This window comes from Haplochromis burtoni, unplaced genomic scaffold (assembly GCF_018398535.1).
Source record: "Haplochromis burtoni strain Fernald_Lab_line unplaced genomic scaffold, NCSU_Asbu1 Contig_34, whole genome shotgun sequence".
Classification (NCBI taxonomy): Eukaryota; Metazoa; Chordata; class Actinopteri; order Cichliformes; family Cichlidae; genus Haplochromis; species Haplochromis burtoni.
This window is the reverse complement of record NW_024582395.1, coordinates 1,762,240-1,786,371: the sequence shown is the minus strand read 5'-3', so window position 1 is coordinate 1,786,371 and position 24,132 is coordinate 1,762,240. Positions and strand designations below refer to the sequence as shown.

Below are 24,132 nucleotides of genomic sequence, written 5' to 3'. Positions count from 1 at the left end.
AAGAAAGAGAGAGAGCGGTGTAAGGGTTTGAATGTAGGACAGCATCAAGGAAATGAGGAGTCTACAAGTATATAGAATGATCAGTAAAGAATTACAAATAAGTAGTTTGATCAGCCTCAGACATGACACTATGGGAATAGGTTGCTAGTATTAGATGTCTGATCACAGTTCTACACTGACAAGAGGTTTGACCATAGAGGACATGCAGTACTGTGCAGAAGTACAGTGAAAACTGTGGAAAAATCTTGCTGACTGATGATGCTGCAGTGAAGTAGTTTGCAGTAGCCTTCTATGTGTCCCTTTGAGTATTCTTAAACTATCCTGCCTTTCAGTGTTTTTTTAGGCATGAGTGCTTCTTCCAGACTTCTAGTAATTTAGAATAAAAATATGGAGCTGTTTATTTCCTTTGAAACATATCAGATATATTTTAGTCTCAGTGCGCTGAATCTGATAAGGAAATGTTGGTGTCTGGATGCATCCATTCCTATTTGATGGGCTTTTTGACCATATTCCGATTTACTTTTCCTGACTTGCTTTTGGGGAATCTCAAAAGTAAATATGGATGATTTTGACAGAGACGCCTAGAAAGCATGATTATTTCTCTCTAATGTTCTTTGTTGTTTGTTTGCTTTGTTTTCTCAGTTAATCAGTGCTGTCAGTTCTCTCTCCTTTTTCTCCTCTTATTTTGTCTTTGTGATTGATGAAGAATTTGAGGAAGCGCTGAGGAAGCCGACAGAGAGGACAAACAATCTTCCACATATTGTTGCGGTGTTGAGTGTAGTGAAGGAGGTGAAGGTGCTATAAATGCCCATATTGATGACTACAGTGGAAGCTAGTGGAAATGTTCTGCTTCCCTATTGATCTAAGATCCATTATGAGCGGTTAGTAGACAGCTGGGTGAATGATGGGGAACGGTCTATCCATCATAAGTCGATGCCCACAGTGCTTGGCACATACTTTTGACTTCTTTTTTCCTTTTCTCCCCTCTGATTCTCCTTTTCTCTTCTGTTGATCAACACAAAGCCTGTTGGAATAAGAGAGCAGACATTTTGGCTCAAATCTGACAGCACCAGTCTGCACACGCTACTGTTGAAAGGCACTCTTAATAGATTTTTTTATTCGTTATTTATTTATTAAGCTGGCAAGGTCATCTTTAACAGCAATCTGCACAAGACAGAAAAATGGGAATCCTGATGTTTTTCACTCTGATTTTAACATGTTGACTCTCAAAGTCTGAATGAATGAAACATGTTGGATGAATCCTTCTCTGCTCTTCTGTTTTCCAGGTCACTGATCAGTCTGTGCGGGCAGTAGCAGAACATTGTCCCGAGCTGCAGTTTGTCGGCTTCATGGGATGCCCCGTGACCTCTCAGGGAGTCATCCATCTGACTGCGGTGAGTATGACAGCTATTCTTTACTTGCATTGCCGTAGTTTACCTTGAGTCCTCAGTGAAGGCCCAATCTTCTGAGCTCCAGCAGTGTGTTTACTTACAGTAAAGTAAAAGTGCATCCCGTTGAGCCACTTTAAAGAAGACTAATTTCTCTTTTTCACAGTAATTACTTGTAGCAGTAAATGTCACCACAAGTTCTGGCGTGACCAACATTTTTGTCTAATCCTGTTACTACAGGTCAGCTCTGTGCATTGCCACAGGCCATGCATTGTCACCAGGGGGGAAGTTTAACTTTTGGAGAGTAAACTCAGTACGCCGGTGTGTATTTTATCTCAGACTTAGTTTTGAAGTTATTTCTCGTTAACTTTTAAATCTCATGAAAGCCTAATGAGATGAATCCTAATAATACACTGCTGTTCTGACTACACCCTGCTGTTTGGATATTACCATGCTAATGAGCAGGGCTCCGTGCTTAAAGGCGTTCCATGCCATATAAACATGGACACACATGCACCCACACACGGTGATTGCCTGAATTGAATTCACCAGAAAAACACTGCACCTTATTTTTCCTCCCATTTATTTCTTTTCCCCCAGCCTAACACCCACATAGGACGTTTGTGCACCCACGTGCGGATGTGCATGTCATGTCCACGTCCACGCATGCTCGTGTAATACAATTCCATTTGCGTTCGATGTACTCCGGTGTACACTTGAGTGTGCGCGTACCTCTGTGGACCTGTGTGCTCCCATTCCTCCTCAAATGCAATTACAGTTGTGTTAATAGGACTGAGGCACCCGATGCCACGCTGCATTATTAGATTAAACAGCAGATTAATTTGTGCTCATGCTTTTGGCCCCCTATCATCTCTGCAGCCTCTGCTGACCTTGGCCATGGTGTTGTAGACAGACAGTAATGAAGCCAGCCAGTCATAACAGCATTAGCATACATGGAGGTGGACGCGTACATACACCTCCGCCCTCACGCACGCACACAGTCTAGCACACCTCATTATTATTTATTACAGTATTAACCAAGGTGAAGTTTTAGGAGTTCAGGTGAACAAGTTCATAATTCTGATAATGTTTATATATTTTTTTTGAAAGATGCAGATTTGTCACACAAGGCGAGGCTAAAAGTCCTGGAAGGACAAAAACAAAAACCAGATTCATAGTAGCTTGTTTTGATCGTGTGGTCGCCCAGTCGACATCAGCTGCACGTTAAAATTTCACAGACACTTTTGGCTTAAAATTGTCTGGTAGTTGTGTTATTGGCAGTGGTTCGCAACTCTACTGGTAAACGTACCTCCGGAGAAGCTATGGAGTGGACTTTGTGGTAAAACTTTTGTTTACTTTTGTCTTCGAAGTACAAAAAAACGCTTTCAGCCTCATCACGTCTCTCATTATGCGATGTAACCCACGCACACACACAAAAAATATATAAATAAAGAATATGTTGCATTATTGTAACAATAACAGCAAAATAGTTTAACCAAACCCCACTCTTTAATTGATAAGAAACTTTATGCTGTAATTGAGCTATATGAGACTGAAGAAGACTCGGATGGAGTGAGGAAATGTTTCTCCCACTGAATCAATTTTCTGGGATTTATGCTTGATGTTAATGTAAAAAAACCAAACAGCTTGGTCAGTATGTTATTACTAAATGATTCCAAGTGCTCAAATTCGAACTATACCGTAACTATATTTGATTGAGAGTGCTTCTTCATTCCTTATTCAAAATGTAATGGCGCTCGTTCTTGTTGCTCACAATTAAATCAAAAATAACTCGCTTTTTCTCGAAGGGAGTTGCTATTTAAGCGCTGGAATGATCTTAAATTCTGAAATATGGCAGGCTGGAAATGTTTCAGAGATAACATTTTATTCATTTGGTTTGATTCATCTCTTTCTGTTTCTTTTCTCGTAGCCTCCGTTTTGCTGTCTCTTCCTCTCTCCATCCCTCTATAATCTCTGACAGTAATTATCTCATTTAGCAGTTGATTCCTCCTCTCATTGATTCCCACTCGGTCCCAGCCACTGTCGACTGAAAATCATATTCTCTCTTTTAGAATCGTTGCATTTCTGATGACTCCGTGGACCCGCATGCCATTCCAGGACTGTAGCGCTGCTCTCTTGTTCGATTATTGCGCACTCCCTCCCACTTTCTTCCTCCCTCGATCGCTCTCTCTTTCTCTCCCTCTTGCTGATAATCTTCCTATCCTCCTCACTTGCTACTCAGCTATGTGCAGGAAAAAAAAGAAAGAAAAGAAATCCATTACTTTTATTAACTTCTCTCTTATGACACACTCATTTCAGATTGATAGCCTTTTTATACCGACATTTCAGAAATTAATGTATGAGAAAATCAATTGAAATCATATTTTCTAAATCAAGTGAGCCGGTGGTAGAAATAGGCCACCCGCGGCGATAAGTTCGATGCAGATGGTCTGTAGAGTAACTGTAAAGCTGTGGCATTTACGCTCCTCTGATGGTTTTGCCGTGTTTCAGTATCACAGGAGCTGTGCTGATCCGCGCTGATGTGCAACACAACTCGATATTTGTAGCGAGGCGCTGTTTGATAAATCATCATCTTGTTAATAACTAAAAGGCAAAATCAAGATCTCTGCTGGCTGTGAGCGTAGAGCTTTCTAATGGAAAAACAAGTAACACTTTTCCTTTCTGGCTGTAAATTAAACATTATACGCTGTTTCAAACGTGAGAACAAAAACTGATGATTTTAAGAGTAAACGCGTGTCTAATGTGGCTTAGTGTTTTACTGTGCCAGGGATATACTGTAAAAATGTCTTTACGGCTGCTTTTAGATTAAAGCTCAAAGTTGGCTCGAAGCTCTTGACATTAATAAAAGTTTTATTGATGAGGCTTGTCACATCCCAAGGCTGTATAATGGATACAAAACATCTTGGGGTGGAGGCTTTGTGGGTGTCCCGAAGCTTTCAGCGATTCGGCGCTCTCCCTCTCGGCAGCTAATTTGAGAACTTTATGTATATGCGTTCGTCTGTGTAGATCCGCTTGAGATTAATCATTTTCCTAATTCGGTTTCAGAGGGTTCACCCTTTAGTGAAGTCTGCGAGAAGCTGCAGAGGTGGAAGCACAATAGGTTTAGTGTGTGCGTCTGTGGTTGTAGGCGTAAAAGGGTGGAAGGTTCGCTCTGCAGATGCGATTGTGTGTCTGTGCGTATCGTTGAGAAAATAGATTTGCGTGTATCTGAGATGGGGATGCATGCTGTGTTTTCTGTGCTGTCTCTTTTCCTCTCTGGCAGTCTCTGATGCACTTTGCTGTTACCTGCACCAGCAGAGTCATTATAAAACTCTTTAAACAGTGCTGTTACCTGTTTATGTCTCTTTCTCTCCCCAATCTCTTTCTGGCTTTAGTCTTTGTCACTCAGTATGTATCTCTTTGTCTTTTACTCATGCGGTATGTGTTTTTGTCTTTCTCACACACACACACACACACACACACACACACACACACACACACACACACACACACACACACACACACACACACACACCCTCCCTCTGTCTCTCCATCTTCCTGTCAAGTGGTGCTCTTTTCTTCTGGTAGTGATTAAGTCCAAGGTCGGCTCTATCAGAGAGCCAGTGTTTGAGAGCAGCTCTGGGTGCCAGAGAGCCTTCATTCCCCGGGCCTTAGATGTCCCACTGATGGCTTCCCTTTGCTTGTCATGCCTACTCACAATGCTCCTCCTCATACATCAGCCTATCGCTGCCCTAAGACACCGTGGGCCTCAAAATGCCTTTGTGTGTGTGTGTGTGTTTGTGTGAAAGTTCCTGCCCAAGGCAGAGGGAGATGAGGCCAAACACATAACAAATGGAGAGACTGTTGAAGAATGTGTCAGACATGAAAAGGGGTATATTTGGAGACTGTAATAACTATGTGTTGTCTTCCTCTGATGTGCAGAACTTGGATGTTTCTGGTCTTAATTTGGGGCCTTGTAGATTAATTCAGCCGTGCTGCTCCAGTGGTTTTTGTTGTTCTTCCTGAGAAAAAGTTAGGACCTTTGAGGAATGCTCTCTAAATTTGACAGAATTGGACCGTGGGTAATACCTCATTCTCTCTGTGTGTTTATGAGCAAATAAAACAGTCTGGTTTATGACAGGGAAGCTATTTAATTTCATAACCAGCATCATATGTTCTATCCATCGTGGTGGCTCAGTGGAGTGGCTTACAGCATATGAATGAATGAAAAAAGAAAGAGTGGGAGAAAGAAGTAAGAAATTATTGATTTCTTTTAATTAAATTTTTTCTGTTAGTTCCCACAAGCAGAATATTTAAAAAAAATCACAAAGGTTAAGATACAAATCTTCACCCACTGCCACCTGGGAGCCCTCCACTCCGCCGCTCCCACCCCACATCGAAAAAAGTGGTGTCTGCCGGCCTCTTATCGCCCCCCGCCCCCCTCACTGGAGCACAGAAAATACATAATCAGAGTGCCCTGTGTCAAACTGATAACCCCCAACACAAACCAAGAAGTAAGTGTGTTTGTGTTCACATTTATGTGTACATATGTGCGCGTCACTGTGTACTCGCACATCTGTGTTGTGTCTCAGGGGTGGTAGAGAGGATAAAGGGGAAAGAAGCAGCAGAGGGGATTTGGATGGAAAAAAGGTAATAGGGTTGTGGGGGTCGCAGAATGAGTCGAAAAATTGTAATAATAATTTTCTTGACTGCTGTATGGAGGAGATTGGGGGATTTATGAATATAATGAGGAGAGAAGAGCCTAAGGATGATGTGCGTCTCTTGCAAGAGTAATTGAAGAATAATTCATTTGGCTGTAAGACTTTTAACTCAGAGACAGACAGAGATAGAGAGGTTTTTGACCTCTGGAGGGAGGGATATCATGTCTCATTATTGGCCTAACTAGTGTCACTGTGCCGTGACTGCCAACCAGTGCTGTCACTTCGGTTTGTGCGTGCGTGCATGCGCGCGTGTCTATATGGCCATTTGGCAGGAAAAACCAACCGTCTCTATCTCCTTGAGCTTTTTCCTCACCACTGAGTTTGTTATCAAGACCAACACATGCAGGATTAGTGACTGAAAGGGAGAAACAGAAAGTGAAAAGGGGGGTAGGAGAGGGAAAAGAAGTGATAGACAGTAGATGGGCACGCGACAGATAAAGAGCAGAGTTAACCACACATACACACACACACTCACATACAGGGATCAGCTCACTGGTCCATGGCTGATGCAGACAATGTGTTTGTGATATCAGATCCATGGCCTGTACCATTTTTCTTTTTTTGTTGCCTCAGTCCTTTTTCAAATATTCATATCATTCTGTCTGCTCAGGTCTGTATGCTATTAAATGCGTGTGTGTGTCTTTCAGAGTGTGTGTCTGGGAGATTGGGGGGGCTGGGCCATGATTTAGGCTTACCGCAGAGGGATTGTCTCGACACAGCTTTCTTCTGTCTGACTGAACTGTCTGGGATGTTCCGATATGGAGGAAAAAAAGCCGACAAAGACGGCGCGTGCATGCATGAGTGCGCACTCGTATTCACCTAGTGACACCGCTGCCATTCGTCCCACCTTTTTGCCCCTGCTTCAGCCTGTCTCGCACAGTCCCAAACACATGCGGACAGCCGAGCAGACACCTCAGCAACACCTTGTGACTTTGACTTCTTGCTCAGGACTTTGAATACACTTGAAAGTGACTGGCTAAACTTTGTCTAGGCGATTTCGACTCGTCTCTATTCATGTTTGGCGGTCTTGGAATTTAAATGCTGATAGTTTTACTTAAAAAAACAAAAACAAAGAAAACAGTTCTTGCAAGCATGGGCTGTTTTTTCTTTGGTACATTGAGACCTGTTTTAACTGACCAAATTCACATAGTAAATCTTGATGTGGTTAAAAATTTACTACAGTAATGAAACAGCAGCAGCTCATATTTTCCAAATCTAACATGTTCGGTATTTATGACTAAAACAATGCTCACTCTGTCTGTGCTTTTTAAATGTCATCCCACTTCATGTCAACTGGGATACTGAGGTTGATGGACAACTACAGCCATGAACCCATGCTGTTTTTGTGCCAGCGCTCAAACCATGACATCATATCCTCTGCACGGGGTCTACCAGGCCTCAACTTCCTGCTTGGCTTCGTCAGCCTTGTGTAAATATATGTAGTAATGGCACAGGTAGTTATAGCTCCGTAGTCTGGCACGAAACACACACACTCACACTGACTGTATGACATATACTAATGTAATAAAGTGCCAAATCAACCTCTTCAAATTTCAAACCTGTGCTTATGCTTGGCTGAAAAACATCTTTGTAACAGCCAGTTATCCCCCCCCCCCGTGATATTTTGTATTTGACCTCCGACTGAGGCTTTTCATTTTCTTTTCTTTCTTTTTTTGGGACAAAAGCTTCTAATTAGAGCAGGCAAAAGCCAAACGGCTTGTAGCGTGGCGATCTCAACTGGTCATGTGGAGTGAATTAAACAACCTCTTTTTATAAAAACGTGTTGCTGCACCTTCGTCTCAGACCAGAACAGCTTTCAGCTTTTGCCATTTGTCTTTGCTTTTCTCTTTATTTTTGGATGGATGAGTTTGAGCAATACATGAAATGATTTGGCGCCGGAATCTCATTAAATTGATTCACATCCTTTGTTGTGATTTTCAGATTTGTCACATTTTACGTTTTCAGTGTTGTTTCTGCTTTGTAGGAAATAATGAAATTGAAGTTTGATTTTTACGACTTTAGAAAAATGTATTCATTGGTATTGAAGTTTAAAATATCTCGTCGTTTCCAATATGTATTTAACTACTTATGATTACAGTAATTCTTTCATAACTATATCTTTAATATTGCTGTAGATATAAATAATTATATTGTAACGTTTGTCGTGCAGTTATTTATCGGTGAAATAAGTATTCAGACAGTGATTAACAGACAGAGAAAAATGGGAAATTCTTGTATTATAAGGGCAGAAATGACAAAAGAAAACAGTCTATAGAAAATAAAGTAAAATAAAGCACCTAAACTGGCTCAATAAAATAGAAAAAGAAATCTCAGTAAGTGAAATAACTGAGATTCATAGCAGAAGGGCGATACAATACAGTGATATTACAATATTGTATTGTAATATAATATATTGTATTTGTTTAAGCAAAAGTCCATAAAGGTTTGCAAAAATATTTCTTAAATAGGCAAAAATAAAACTGTTCATTATACATGATTGGAGCGTGTTATAGCATTCAGTTATGGGAGCAGTATTATTTAAGTATCATGCCAACAATACACTGTAGTGCTCTAATGGTTTCATATATTTTTTAATTGGGCTCCCTAATCTATGCCAATACAATGTTTTTGATACATTTGTAAAAACTCACTCTGAACCTTTAAATGAAAACAGTTGAGTCTAAAGTAAATTAGATGGAAGTGAAATTTATTCAATGTGAGCTATAAGTTCTTCGAAATTGTAGTTTATTACAGTGTTTCATATGACTCTCCTTAGATGCTTTGCACCACTGAATTCTGTCCATGTAAACATGGGTTCATATATTATTCCTATAATTGCTGTGCACATAAATTCCTGCACCATGCATGTGTTTGCGGGGCGGGAGCGACACGCTGGCCTCAGAGCAGCTGGATTTTGTAGGTTTTCCCTGTTTTTTATGAACGGCATGAATAATTATCCAGGTGTTGCTGCCAACTCAGAGGAGACGAGTCAGACTCTGCCTAGTTACAGACCTCAGCCAACGAGGAGAAAAACCTGCCGAAACACTCACCAAATCCCTGCTCTGTATTCTCTTGCTCTGCGCCTCTCTCTCTGTCTCTCACTAGTTTTCTCTCTGTGTGTTTTTCTCTGTTTCGGTCTCTTTGAAAGTGAGTTTGAAACTTGTTTTCTTTCTCATCTCGCTCTATAACTCGCATGCTTTCTCCTTGCCCTTTTTCTCCATTTATTTATTTGTTCTCCCCTTTTTTTTTGATTCATACAAATACTTGGGTGTAAAACAAGCTATAATATGAGAGGAAGTTATTAAATACGCTGGGAGTATTAAAGCCTTTCACGTCTAAATCAGATTATATCTATCAGCAGTGCAGAAGCAAACACTCACACTGTAGCCTTGTTTTTTTTTTTTTGTGAGACTTTTTATTTAATGGATGTTTTTCTTTTGGCAGATGTCTGCTAAAGTGTGGAATTTATTCTCACGCTTGGATAAACAAAGTCTCAACCGTGACTCTGTCTCTTCCTTCTCAGGAAGATTTCTGCTAAGTTTTTAGTATTTCTGCAACCTAGCTACACACTCAGCCAATCAAAACTCACACTGGTTGGCCTGCTTTCTCATTGGTTGTCCACATCAATGAAACTGTTTCTATTGGTCGTAGTAAAAAAAATTACATTTAGCAGACATAAGCAGTTTTGAAGATTTGGAGAACAAATACTGCTTTTGATGCTGGGGCTTTTAAAATTTACTTCAAGCTTATTAGTCATACATACTGAATGCAAATAGCTGTCTGTGTGTGAGTAAAAGCGTCTGCTGTGGATGGTAATGATTTTGCGTGAGTGTGGTGTGAGTGTGTGTCTGTTGTGGTGAATATTTGGGGTGTTGGTCACTTAGCCCTACATCAAGGTTCGAAGTATGCTGAGCAGATTTGTGTTCCCACATGAGTAAACCAAGTAGAGACACACAGACAAGCCAGATGGACATACGCACGCGAACACACACTGGCACGCACGCCCCGATCAGCGCCATCCTGAATGAATAATTTAGCACTTCGATCCAACGCCGGCCACAGGGGCACATGACAGTTTTTGTGTAAATGTGGGTTTGTGTGTTTCTGTGTGCTGTCTTTGTGAACATCTATGATAAACCACATAGTTTGGGGTTTTCCCCCTTTCATTACTTACTGTTGTTTTTCATGTCAGTTCAGCTGTCCCTGATGGTTACTGCCACATTCTTGACCTACCTTTGCACACACAAGCCGTCTAATGTTTATTTCATTTGTATATCTAAGCATATTTTCACGGGTGAGGATATGATGGGGAAAAAAAAAACGTTTCATGTTTATTTCATGCCTAAGCAGATCTTTTTATCACAAGAGGTGTGGATCCAATTTTCTCTGAGAAGTGACAGAAAAGCCAGAGGCTACAGAAGAACAGAGAAACGGAGCGGTTCGACAGAAGTAAAGGTTTTGAAAGCCTCCTTTATTACTTTCAGCGCTGCGCAGCATCCTTAGCGTGTTTGTTTGCACTCAGTGTGCACGTCTGATTCTCGGTATGTGGGGAAAGGGGAGAGCGTTTACATGTGTGCTTACTTCACGCAGCGAGCCGTGGTTATCCATTCCCCCCATGTGACTTCATGCTGGTAGGTATATGTCATGCCTATGGAGCCGACAATAGGGCTCACTGATCTTAACGGCAAGTGTAAGCTTGTTTTCTCTTTAGCCTCGGCCGTGACATTTACCTCTACGCCTCCCTGGCGGCTGGTTGGAACATCATACCTCTATTATCTTGCATCCCCGATGTGTGCATGAGTTTGAGTGTGTACATGTGCACCTGTGCCTTAAACACATTTGGGTATGTATGAGAGAAAGTACACCTGGAAAAGCCTTTGGTAATTTCAACGTGCAGGCACGCTTGTTGAATAGTGTTTCAATTTGGGTTTGTAAGAGGGTGTGAGGAAGTAAAGATTTTGCTTGGAGGATTAATCTAAACCCCCTCTTATAAGGTATTCAGATCGGAAAGTGGGATTATTGAAAGTCGGAGAGATAAAAGGAAGAAGGAAAGTGAATGCTCATATTGGCTCAAAACCCCCTCACACCAGGCATACGGCACAGAATTGTAAACAGTAACCACAAGCAATTTCATAGCATTTATCTGCCTGGTTAGATTTTGTTTTGTGTTCCTGCTGGGTGTTTTTTCCCAGTTTTTCCTTTTCTTTTTTTTTTTGGATTACGTGGCAAAATACAAGTTTACTCAGTATATATAGAGATACAACTTCTTCATTTCTTTGGAATATAACAAAACCGTGTATGTAATTTAGCACAGCTTGCGTATCGCACATGCTTTTCTTTAGGAATTTCTTTCTGACTTTTTGTAAGTTGGATTGAAATATTTTGCTCTTTGTCTGCTCTGAACAGCTCCCCGTCTGCTTTGTTCAGCATCATTTTTCCAAATCCTGAAAACGGTTTTGTGTGTTGCCTCTTGCAGCTGCGTAACTTGAGCGTCCTGGATCTGCGACACATCTCGGAGCTCAACAACGAGACGGTGATGGAAGTGGTGAGGAAATGTCGCAACCTCAGCTCTCTCAACCTTTGCCTGAACTGGAGCATCAACGACAGGTATGTCTTTAAAGTGCTTTCTGGACCACAGCGTCGCAGCCGCTGAGTCAGCATGGACCATCTCGGTGCATGCTGACGGCCAAGTTTGCAACACAAACTTTGGGTGGGGAAAAAATAGGAGCAGAAATTTTGTTGCAGTTAATGAGTTCAAAAATGGATTTATTATCCAAAAGTGGTGTCAAACGTCCAATTTGTGCCAATACTCACATAAAAAGTCCAACAAAAAAGGTTCAGTTGCTCTGCCCCCTCCCACTAAATTATTTGACTAATGGCTTATTAGGGCCTTAAAAGAAATAATTTAAAAAATGCGGTCTTTTTATGGGGATTTGGCTTTTTGTCATAAAAGGAAAGTAAATGTCATGTCTGGAATCATAAGAAAAATTGCGATTACGCATTTGATAAGCAGTAAATTTGGAGGGTTTTATTGACTTATTAGTTTTATGAGATCACTTTTTCCTTTTTCTTGTGCATTCATTCAGTTATGTGTGCATACTTGTACAACTATGCACACATAGGAAATGAATGACTTGCGAATTAAAAACAAGTTAAAAGAGCAACAAAAACTTTCCCTTTTTTATTTCTTGCTATTTCCTGCTCTCATCCTTTTCTTTCCCCATTTCTTTTTTTTTTTTTTTTTTTCTCTCCACTCAAATGTGAGACAGGGCTTGTACTGTATGTGACAACAAGAGTAAACCATCTCCTTTTTTATTTATTAGCTTGTGTTTTATTCATACGTTTCTATTTTAATCTATTGATCTACAAGGGTTCTCTGCAGACTGTACTCCCACTCTGTCTTAGGAGTGTGAGCACAATATTGAATGCACCACGATGCGTAGCAACAATGGAGGCTGGCGAGCATGCGTGCGCATGTGTGTGTATGTGCACGTGTGAAATCGCTCTTGAATTATTGAGTTTACAGCAGACGTGTGGTAGGAAAGTTATGGTAATACTTAGCTACCTTCATCGATTGAAAATCGTGGAATTTGGTGGGATCCTTATAGGAGCGCATTGTGCTACCAACTTTTTTTCCTTTTCAAACGCACATTTGTGCACACAGAGGTTCAGCCTCAAGCGATTCAAAACTGCAATGATTGCATATTGATATTTACTGCATTGGTCCAGAGGCTGAAGGACTGAAGATATGTGTGTGTGTGTGTGTGTGTGTGTGTGTGTGTGTGTGTGTGTGTGTGTGTGTGTGTGTGTGTGCTTGACTGGATTTGTCTGAATCACCTGTGGGAATATTGGAATTTAAAATGGTGTGTGTGTGCGTGTGTTTGGCAGTCTGTGTGGGAGATAAAACTAGGTTGTTCTGTATGTGTGTGTGGCAGCATACAGTAGGTGTGCTGTTGACTTATGAATGAAGCAGAGATGGTGGGCTGAGGTGGGCCATTAGTGGCGTAGGAATCCTACATGCTTGCTGCCTTGACGCTGCTCTGCTTCCTCACCTCTTATTCCCTTTGCTGTTTTATGCATGAGTCTTTACGAATCTCGTGATGTAGTTGAGTGTTAGAAGAAGAGTAAGTAAGTGAGTAAAATGTTGTGAGCCATTTTCAGGCAGAATTAAGAATCTTGCTGCTTTGCTTTGATTAAGTTTTTTTTTTAAAAATGCCTAAATTTCTGCTCAGCAACAGATTTTCCTTTTTTATATATTACCAAAGCCTTAATATTCAAATGTGACAGAAATTTTATTTCCTGTGTTGTGACTAAAATTAGCGCTGTGACTCAATAAGAACTTTAATCAGTAACTAGAGTATGAATTAGATAGCAGGTAGATAGATGGACAAGACAAGTCTGGCAGGAAATCAGAGACTAGACTGTGGCTTTATGATATCTTACAGCTGCAGACAGACTGCCAGTCCCAAGGTCATCAGGCCATCTGGGTTACTGCTGTTGGAGAAGCCAATACATACTTCCACACACAGGTTTCTGACTTGTTGTCACAGTGAAGACCAAACTGTCTTAACCCTCTCTGACGTAAGTGCTCCGAGGGTACAGCTAGGTCAGCTTGTGCCTGTGTGTGTGGTTGAAACTGATGACAGTGTGCTGTGCACAGGTAAACAGGCAGAGGAAATGACCCCTTATTTCCAGGCTCAATTTGCCCCCAACAAGAGGCCATTGGGGAGATGGAGCTCAGTAGGAGGCAAAACACTCCAGTCTTTTTCCCCCCCCCCCTTTTCTTGTTTTTCGTCTTAAGAAATATAAAAAAAATATGAAAAAAACACCGTGTCATCTTGCTTCCACCATTGTCCTCAGTAATAGCGGAAAACTGCCTCCCCGTGTACGAAGGCGAGATATGATGACCAAATATAGACTTCCCATCGTCACAGTCCGATGGGCAGATTGCGACAGTGGGACGCCTATTTTTTGGTCACTGTCATTTCTTGGGGAGAGAGGATGTGATGTTCTGCAGGTGGGCAGTGTTGGCCCTATTATTTCTCTGTATCCTCTTCCAGCGATGATAGGAGAACAAAGTGGGATTGTGTTTTTCAAATGTCACAGCGTTTGAAAATGGGGAGCGAGTCATGATCAAAGCCGAATGGCAGAGCAAATGGCAGCGCTCACTTTTTAGATCCAAGTTGAGAACAGTGTCAAAGTTAAACGGTTTTTCTTTATTCTCTGGTGCTTGGTGCGTGGTGAATTTGTGATTTTTTTTTTTTTTTTGTTACCACTGTGTGTTGTTGTTTGTGTCTGTGTGCGGAGATTCTTTTTTATCTGAAGTCTTTCTTTCCTGCTGTCATGATTTTTATAGTGTAGTGTTTTTGTGTTTGTAAATATGGCTTTTATCAGACTGCAGTTTTTCTGCTAAGGCATGATGACATGAAAGATGAGATTAAAAAAGATCTACATGATGTCACGCTTTAGGACTTTCTGTGTGTGTGCGAGTGGGAGTGTGTTGTAGTGACGTTTGTGGTACAGAGTTTTCAGTGGTTCTGGTAACAAAAAAAAGTAGAGTCATCCAGTGTTCAGCTAACATTAACTGGACACAAGGCCTGTGTTGACATTCAGATTTATGTGCAACCCCGGCTGTGTCCGTCTGCTTTTGTGTGTGCATGTGAGCAAGCTCTGGTCAGCTGGCCTGTAGTCTTTGCTGAAAGCAGATGCGTGGAGTAAGTGAGTCATTTATTTTATGAGATCTGTATTGTTGGAAGTTGGGCATTTCCCAAAAGCCTGGGCGTTCTTTCCCTCCGTTTCTTTCCCTTTATTCATCTCAGTCTTTCTGCCAGCTTCATTTAAACAGGGGAATCAATATTCATCCATTCCTTCTTCGCTTTGTTACTCGAGGCCAACATTCTCAGCATATCTCCGTCACTTCTGAGCATCACAAATCACGGCCCAAATTGGCTGTTCTACATTATTTTTTACCCTCTTTCGCAGAAATCAAACTAGATAAGAGACGACTGGGGGCCCTCTCTGACTTTCAGGAGCCTGTAAAGCAGGAAGTAATTGGAGACCCATTCTCCCAGAAATACGCCTCTTTTAAAACTTTTTAGGGTTTGAGGGTGTTTGCACTGAAGCCCCATTTCAAATAGCCTTCGTCGCAGCCACCTGGCAGTGATCACAAATGAGTTAAACCCTCCCCAATCCAGATGATGACATGATACATCAGTGTGATCAATGATGTGTTAAATGGAAATTGGCTGCTCTGCTTTGCTTGGTCACAGTGAAGGAAATGAGGGCCTGTGCTAGTTGAATTTCTCCAAGTTAAGGATGCTGTAAAAGGCCAGTGTGGGAATACATGGAAAAAACATCTACCTGAAGATGTAGCATATAACAAGAACAGGGATTTAACCTAGTAGGCTGGACAATGAAGCCTGCATGGAAGTGCGAAATTCTCCAGTGGCTGCTTGAGGCTTACTCCAAAAGTATGGCTTCCAAATCCCTAAAGATGTTATATGTTAAGATGCTCGACATCAACCAGAAAACCAATATTTCTTCAGTCTGGTACATAAAAGGATTGTAAAAAAGGATGTATTTATCTATTCTTGATTTGATTTTGATATTATCAATGATAATAATAATAATAATAAAAATACGCGTTCAAAAATCAGTGGGAAATGTGATGGTGTTGATGGTGATCTCCGTGTTTTAAATACAGTCTATGATCAGTGCTCTATAATGTTTACATTCAGCTTAAGTTACTTATTAACAAAAGGAGGCAAGCCTGCACTAATAGAGGCGGTAGTTGAGAATAAAAATAATGATAAAATACCACAATTGTAAATAAAGTCATAGTGGAGCGTTGTGTTTGGCCACTATCTGTTTGTTTCTATTGAGCGCTGTTCAACCCTATTTTTAGAAAGTGGGAATGATGGTTAAATACTTGTCTTGATTTATGATACTTCTTTCGGCATACATATACATACACATAGCTGTTGCAAGTAGAAGAAAAGGTCTTTTTTTTAATTAAAAATGTTTTGTAAGTCATGATTTTCTTTTTTGCTCAATAACAGTGATTTCAATTTTATTTATTTGCTAACTTGTATGTTAGGTATATTGACTACACAGCAACCCTAATTTGGATGAGTGGCAGAAAATGGAAGGATAGATTCATGTATGGAGAACAGGCTGTTGAGAAGTTTTGGAAGAAATCCCCTGATTTCATCTTACTCCAACTTATCTTACCTGTTACTGAAATCGGCCATAAAGAAATCAGGAAGCTGTGGAAAAGCTCTAAAAATCCTAAAACAAGAGGCGATTTGAAGTGTCTGGATCAACTGGATCGTGCATAGGTTTCCTCTACCTTTGGAAGCTTCTTAAATGCCAAGGAAAATGTCAGCAGAGCCCAAACCAACGACTGACAGACATTTGTCCTTGTCTTGTTTTTCCACCACCTGTCTCTCCAGATTTGAGGAGAGGTGCTGAAGGGCCTTCAGTGTCCTTGCCGCTTCTCTCATTCTGCGTCTGTATTTTTACGCATGTAAAACAAGAAACCTTCTTTCCTTTGTTGTTATCATTTTTTTCGTCAGTCTAGAACTCAGGGGCAGACTCTCCGCTGTATTTGCATGATTTGTAAATTAAAAAGCCAGGCCCTTTTTTTTATTTGCTTGGACCTGCCATGTTGAAGCAGATTGGCTGTCAGTGGAGATCAGAGTCCTGCTTAGCAGAGTGAATACACAAGGAGAGCTAGTATTGCCCTGTTGTCAAACATGATGGGAAGAAAAGGTGCGGGTAAAACCAACGAGCTGTAATGGAGACAGAGGGATTAGGCACGGCAGAAGCACTTGTACGCATGTAGCATATTTTCATTTCTCTCTCACTTATGCCTTTCATCTCAAATTCTTGCTCTCTTTGCTCTGTCTCTTTTTCACACTTCAGCTCCCCTTCAGTTGTCTTTTTGTGTTTCTTCTTCTGTCTTTTTCCTTCTCTCTCGCTCTCTCTCTTTCTGTCATGTGCACAAATACCGAGGCGATTATTTCTGGCAGGTTGGGTGTGAAAGTGCGCTATGATAAACATGCTGCCGTGGTTATTAATTTTGAGTAATGGCAGTGTCAAACTCCAATGCCTTGATAAGTATCGGAGATGGAGAAACATTTGTGGCGCGGCGCAGAGACACAATGAAGGCAAGCAGCTGGAGCTTATAGACTACAGCAGCATGAGAGCCGCTGTTGTATTCAGGCACAGATCCGAGATTAACAGCTTCCTGCACCTCTCTGCATACGTTCTGAAAAGTCAGACCTTTGACTGACTAAAATATATACTGTAAAATTAGTTAAATATATTCTAGCGCTCGCGTCTGATCTTCCTAGCGGATGATGCCAGGTCCTCCTGCTACTCCAGGCTCTTTAGTGCAATTGAAATGAAGTTATTTCTGGATGCCATGAGATTTAATTGGCGATACGCCACTAGACAGCTGCTGAATGTTAGGGTCCTTGAGTAATCTTTGACTTTTATCATGCTTTTAAATAAAGTAACCTTGATTGGACTTTGCACAGGTCACAGTGGCGAGTAACATGTTGCTGAAAAGTGAGAACCACATCACTGTTTCTCAACTACTAAGAACACAACAAAACATGCTCAGTGTTGCTACAGTCAGACATTGAAAACAGTGTTTGCTGACCGAGGCACGAACTTAAACCGTTTAGTTAGTCTTTGAAATGCTTGCTTGGAAGGTGGTGACCTTGTCTGCGACCACTTGTGGTCAGTTGCTCTCTTCAGAACAGTTTTGGCGGATTAAGATGGCAACAAAATGAGTCGGCCTGCTTTCAGTTTGTGGTTTAATCGGGTCAAGTTGGTACTTACATACTATCTGTTTGTGATAATATAGTCATTAAGTTTAATAAATGAGTAAAAATGACCAGTCCATTGCCATCTACATATACAGAAAATCACGTTAAATACTCATTTGAAACATTTATTCCTCCACAAATAGTAACATAGTTGCTACAGGACGGCAGTTTGACTTCAAAGTGACACAGGTGTCCCGCAGCTTTGCTTTTTTATACGAATATAACCAGAATACAACCAGTTAAGAGCCATTTAAGTCGAATCCCCAATTGTAAAGAAGCACGTCACAGGTTGACTCACACAGGTTAATTGCAATCTAATGACAGTCATTTATTTGCAAAGCACTGCCAATTTGTCTTAGAGCGATTGCAATCAGTCTAAGTTTGCAATGGTTTGGAGACAGTTTGCCACCTACCGGGCAACCTGTGCAGTCACCTAGCGCTCAAAACTAGACAAGCATAATAAATGCATAATAAATCAGTATCAAACACTTTGTTAACTTATGAGTTAAGTCATGCAATTCTGACATTTTAGCCATGATGCAAGACAATCTTTCAAGGTCCAAAAATTCTTGGGGCTTTGTAAGCTCATTAGATGTTAAGTACCGCATTTGAGTGCCGGGTTATAGTGTTGCATTAAATTCTAAACAGCAATTTATGTTGGCAGCGTTTAATTTACCTTCCATCCAAATGTAATCATTACATGGGGGAAACCCTGCATCACACAGCTGTTCAACCACATTAGACACAGTCCTCGAAGTGCTATTATCTCACAAAATGAGTCACAAGCCCGACACAGAAATCCAGCTAAAATCCATGCTAACCAAATTGCTGATCCATGACAATAACATTTTTGGTTCCATTTTGACCAGTACCTTTCACCAGTAATTAAATTTTTTGTTCACGTATAGGCTCCCTTTTGTCGAGCAGAGGCATTTTTTTGATTAATGTAACCTCTTACCAGTCTGGGAAATAAGAGGAAAGGACAATAGAACACAAAATATCAATTTCATTCAATACCTAATTTTGCACTGATGTAAAATGTATGTAGATTGAGCGTCTTCCAACAGATGGTTGCCTTGTAGTGATCTTTGCTCATTTGATTTTCTCTCTGATCTTATTTTGTCTTGTTTGCAATGTTGATCTAATTTTTATGCCTTTATCCAGTTCCCTAGTTCTTATGATTTATGTGGGTTTTTTGAAATTCCCATATTATTTCCATGCTGAAGGTTAAATTTCTGTTTTCATATGTGGGATCAGTTCATGTTTGGAATATGTAATCTCATAAAATGATAAATCGAAACAGGGTTTTCTTATGGTTTTTCACACTCAATGAATTTCAGGCAGTTTGTTTGAATGGGATTTTTTCCCCCTCTTCACTTATATTTTCTTCAGTACTTTTCTCGCTTGCTATTTATTTATTTCTGTGGAATTGTTATTCCATCTTCAAAACAGTGCCTCCCCACATGCCTGTCTGCTTTTTTTTTTTTTTTTTGCATATGCATGGAAACTTTGGTCTGTGCCCAGACCATTGTGGCAGTTTCTGTATGCATATTTGTAGATGCCTCCCTGTGAATGAGTGCTTAACCACTTTTGGCCTTAGGGCTCACTGTCTGACTCTGCAGCAGACAGCATCTCTGTTTCTCCTCCGCAGAGAGCTGTGTGTGTTCATTCAGCTGCTGGATGTGTGGGTCATGTAAAAGTGACTTGAGTCACTCACAATCAGTGCATCGGCCGCGCAAGTACGTAACGTAATCGCACAGAAATGTTCTTATGAAGTGCTCCGCTGGCTGGGAAACAAAACGGTTGGTAACACTTCCACTGTGGAAATGCGTGGCCATCAGCACTTTATGGGGTCTCACTGAAGGAGATGACATACTCTGTTAGAACAGGGGCACGGTGATGCAAATGAAAGGTAGTGGTGCTGAAGTGAGTCTGAAAAAGTTCACGCAGAAATAGAAAGTTCATACTGTGTATAATTCCGTTTTTTTGGCAAGTAGAGTAGGTGGTTTGTGTTTGTGGAGGCTTTTGCAGTTCGGATTTCTTTGCACAAGTTGAGGTTTTTGTGGTGATGTTTGGCTTACAGGTGGTACGCAGCAGGGGGTGTGGCTTATTATAGTCATCCATACTGTGGGGTCAGAAAGCAGCCAGTATAATCTAAATGGTAAAGAGACCGCGGGGCTCTGCTGTCCTTGTTTCACCATGTTGGAGACCTGGCATTTGGCCTCTGTTTGAGGACCAAAGCTGCAATTTTCTCTGCCTTCCTCTGTTCTCTGTGGCTTCTGAAAGGCTGGGTCAGATGAATAAAACAAAAGCCATATTCAAAATGATTCTTTTGTATGCCCATCCCTTTATGCCTTATTTTTTTTATCATCAAATGAGCACATGTCCTCATTCCCTCGATCCATCCCACCAGCGCTTTCTGTTATATTGCTCTATTCTTTCTGTGTGTAGCTGCGCTCCTTCCCTTCTTTCCTTCCTTTCCTCACTTCCCTTCTTTTACTCCCCACAGCGTTCCCCCATTCCCTCTGCCTTACACTCATTTGTGTGAACGCCTTCTTCTTACCCACAGCACATCCTCTGCCACATAAATGAGAGCAGGGAGAGCAAAGGGGAGAGCATGATGCAGGGCCCAAGGAGCAGGGTTTAATGAAGCCAGCCTAAATGAATTTACTGCTTTCCACTGAGCCGCTCTGTCCCATGTGGCGGACTAGCACCTCAGCCACTGTGTCAAAGACCCCCCTCAGCTCTGCTACCTGTTTGTCTGACACCTTTGTAATTAGCCGCCACTATTGAGGAGAGTAATTACGTATTAGAGCCATGTTCTATTAGGGGAGTCTCAAAAGTGAACATTTTTATGCAAATGTACGGAATCAGGCCCAGATTAAGAAAATTACTCAGGGTTTTGAGTGTCGGAGAAAAAGAGGGGAGGCCATTTTCCACCAAAGACCATGAAAAGAAATTGTGAGTATCGCAGCATACTAAATGGATGAAGGGGACTGTGCGTCTGTTCTGATTTGTTTGGTGGGATATCTGTGTGTGTGTCTTAGTCTCTGGGGGTAAAAGGTTTTTGCTGCGTGGCTGATTTACTATTTCCAATTGGTATTTTAAACAGTGCTCCGTGATGGGACTTGAATAAAAAAAAGTAAATTGGAGTTATTAACTGCTATTGTTGCTCACCTGTTTTGTGTTAGAAGCTCCTGGGGACAAATACAGTGCTGATTGTTATTCCTCTTCTCTCGTTTGGTATGCATGTGCTTAAGCATAGCCTCTGGAAAGCCTGCCTAAGCCAGCAGCATGCTCGCGCACTGGAAAAAAACCTGCTTTGGCTTGCACCAGCTATTTGTAGCATGTAAGTCTTTTTGCTTAGCAACAACAACATAATTTCAAAGTAATGTTTAAAACTAAATTGGGTCGGACTATTAGATATTATGCAATGTTACAAAAGACAGAACAATTTGGCCTCATTAAATCCTAGCCCTGCAAGCATAACCCAAAATAATGGGCAGTTGTTGGGTTTAGTGCATTTATGTTTAATAGACTTAATCGGCCAGTTTCCTTGTTTTTTTTGTTTTTTTGGAACCAAGTGGTGAGGAGGTAAGCACAGCGTATTGCTCTAATTATAAATGGTTGTTATAAGGAACCCCCTTCTTCTCCAGCAGTGGACATTTTGGGGAAGTCTGCTTATCAAAAGGGAAAGACACACATGTACGTCTTGTCTATCAGCCATCTCCTGTCGGGTTGTTGAAGTGTTGAGAATCATTTATTCTGGCAGTTAGCATTAATAACACTCTCTTTTTGAGCTCCTCGCCCAAGACAACCATAAGTCTTGTCTTGTTTTACAGATTTTCACGCTGCTTCATTTCTGCAGTAAAGACATCAAGAAACTTTTCAGCAGTCGTGAATTTATTTCCCCTGCGGTTGCGAAATCCTTTACACACAAGCCTTCCAAAATTCCCCCAGATTAGATTCACTAACAAATCACTTCTACAGCTGAAAAAAAAGGAAAATAAAAACACTGAAAAGAAAGCGAGCAACTGTTTTACCTTTCACCCAGATGTATAATTAACAGTTAATGTTAATTGATTAAATCATTAATAGCTAAATAGTTCTATGTGAAAGTTAACTCTGATTCATTGCTGTTATATGCTCTTATAGTCCCCACACCACTTTAATTCATACTGGACATATATATATACTTTTTGTATTTGTTTCCTCTCTCTCTGTCAGTCTGTCTACTGTATAAATATCCACAGTGGTGTGCATTCAACTCTTCCTAAAAGCCTCAAGTCATTCATTTAGTTCTGCTAGATGCCAGTAAAAGTTTTTGATGAACAAAATCTAAGATATAAAAGTCATAAAATTTCGATAGGTGATCCTGTGGATTCACAGTGGCAGCTGTCTGTGCATGTTCTCTCAGACTCATACTCTTAGTTAGTCCACTTTTAGCGCATTTTGACCAAAGTGTTGGTTGGCTGTTGGCTCTCCATCACTCTGCACTCTCGGTCTGACTTGACTCAGTATAACTGAAAACTACTTTTAGCTGAGGTATAATGACTTCTGATGCAAAAAACTTCAAAGTCTAAGCTGCACTTCCCCGAGTCCCCAGAAAAACACTGGCTGTGTTTGAAGTGGACAGATGAACAGTTAATGGGATAAGTGACGATCAAACTTACATGTTGTGTAGTCAGTTCGTTTGGTTAAACAACAGTAATTGCCCTCATTAACTCATTCTGCAGCTTGTTTTGTTATAGTCATATCTCCACTGGTTTCCCCGCTATTTTAAAACTAGGCTTCATCTCATGAAGACTTGGTACATAATGTGTTCTGATGAATGTCGGATATATATGTAAAATTTGTGCAAATGTGCATGCATCTGATCAGCACGTGGCCCGACCAACTGAGGACTTTGCAAATAGAAAAGCTGAAACTGCTCAAACTCATCTCCCCTTTCGATCAGTCAGGGTTAACCTGCCCCAGCCATGACATATGGCTTGTCTGGTTTGATCAGGCCGTCAACTTCTGAACCTCAAATTTAATGTTCATCTGGAGTAGAACGGTGCATAAACACCCTCCAGATACCAGACCCAAAAACTGTGGGAAAGCTGCTTTCTAATTTCGGTAGTAACGAGTTTGAAAGTTGCCTTTGCTGTCATTTAGTAAAACTCAAGCTGTACAGTATGTTTGTGTGTGTTTGCAGCTGTTTATTTTCTTGTTTTCTTGTGTTACTGACAAATGTTTTCTGGGGTCTTGCAGAGATGATTTTGAGGCCAGTATTTCTGCTTTCTGATCAGTCTGTGGGTAACCACTAGACTTAGTTTGTGCACTTTCTAGTATCAAATGTTCATGTTTCTTTGCTAAGGCCAACGGGAACTGACCTACTGACTTCAAAATAATTTGTCTTTTGTGTTTCCTTACTGAAAGTTCCAATCACAAGGTCAGAGACGAGATGCCATCCCGGCAGTAGAAAGAGATTTGTTTTGTTTCCAAAGGTCAAAGCCGGGTCTTTCTTGCTATTCTGTAGAGACTGTGGCCTGGTAATAGACTCTTTAAACACTGTCCTGCACTTTTAATGAATATTCTGCAGTTATTGTTTGCATCTATAGTTTCAGGTGTTCACCCTCAAGTTGATATTTAACAAATCTCGAGCGATAAGCATCTTTCACGTTTAAACGTTTACTTTGTTGGACTTGAAGAGGTTTTGGGCTTATCTGATGGTCAGCTCTTATAGCGTGCTAAAGCTCCTGTGTTTTTTCTTTTTTCGCTGCCGAAATTCTGCTTCCATTACCTACTAAGCCTTTGTCAGATTGCAGGGCTGTGAAGCGGTCCCCTATCACCACCGGTAACAGTGGTTTCCAAGTCCCAGTCTATTCAGCTCACGCCACCACCCTTCAGAGACTGGTAATAACTATTTGCTCAGGCTTATACATTCTCGCCCCCTGACTTACTTTTTCTCTCCATGTTTTCTTCCTTCTCTTCATTCATCCTGCTCTGTTCACTGGATCCATATTTCCTTTCCTTTTCTTCCAACCCGTTTTCTCTTCCTCACTTCTCCTTCCCACCTTCTCCAGTGACATCTTTCCTTTCATCTAAGCAACCAGTATTTAAACTCTCCTCTGCTCCAGGGTCTTGTCATATTCCCTAGAAGCCAAACACTATTAAAAGAGGTCTATAGACCCTGTAGCGCGCGCG

At 41.0% G+C, this 24,132-nt stretch overlaps 1 protein-coding gene across 4 annotated transcripts in view; it reads left to right on the top strand.

Moving 5' to 3' along the window:
- The window catches only part of fbxl17 (F-box and leucine-rich repeat protein 17), a 230,662-nt gene that overhangs the window by 71,195 nt on the left and 135,335 nt on the right, over positions 1–24,132 (top strand). For 3 of the 4 annotated variants that reach the window (XM_005919018.2, XM_042219500.1, XM_042219502.1), the window contains exons 7-8: positions 1,287–1,394; positions 11,586–11,716. In XM_005919018.2, coding sequence (XP_005919080.1) covers positions 1,287–1,394; positions 11,586–11,716 — 239 coding nt within the window. Of the gene's footprint in view, positions 1–1,286; positions 1,395–11,585; positions 11,717–23,746; positions 24,124–24,132 lie in introns of those variants that run through there. The other variant, XM_042219501.1, reaches the window with a different exon arrangement.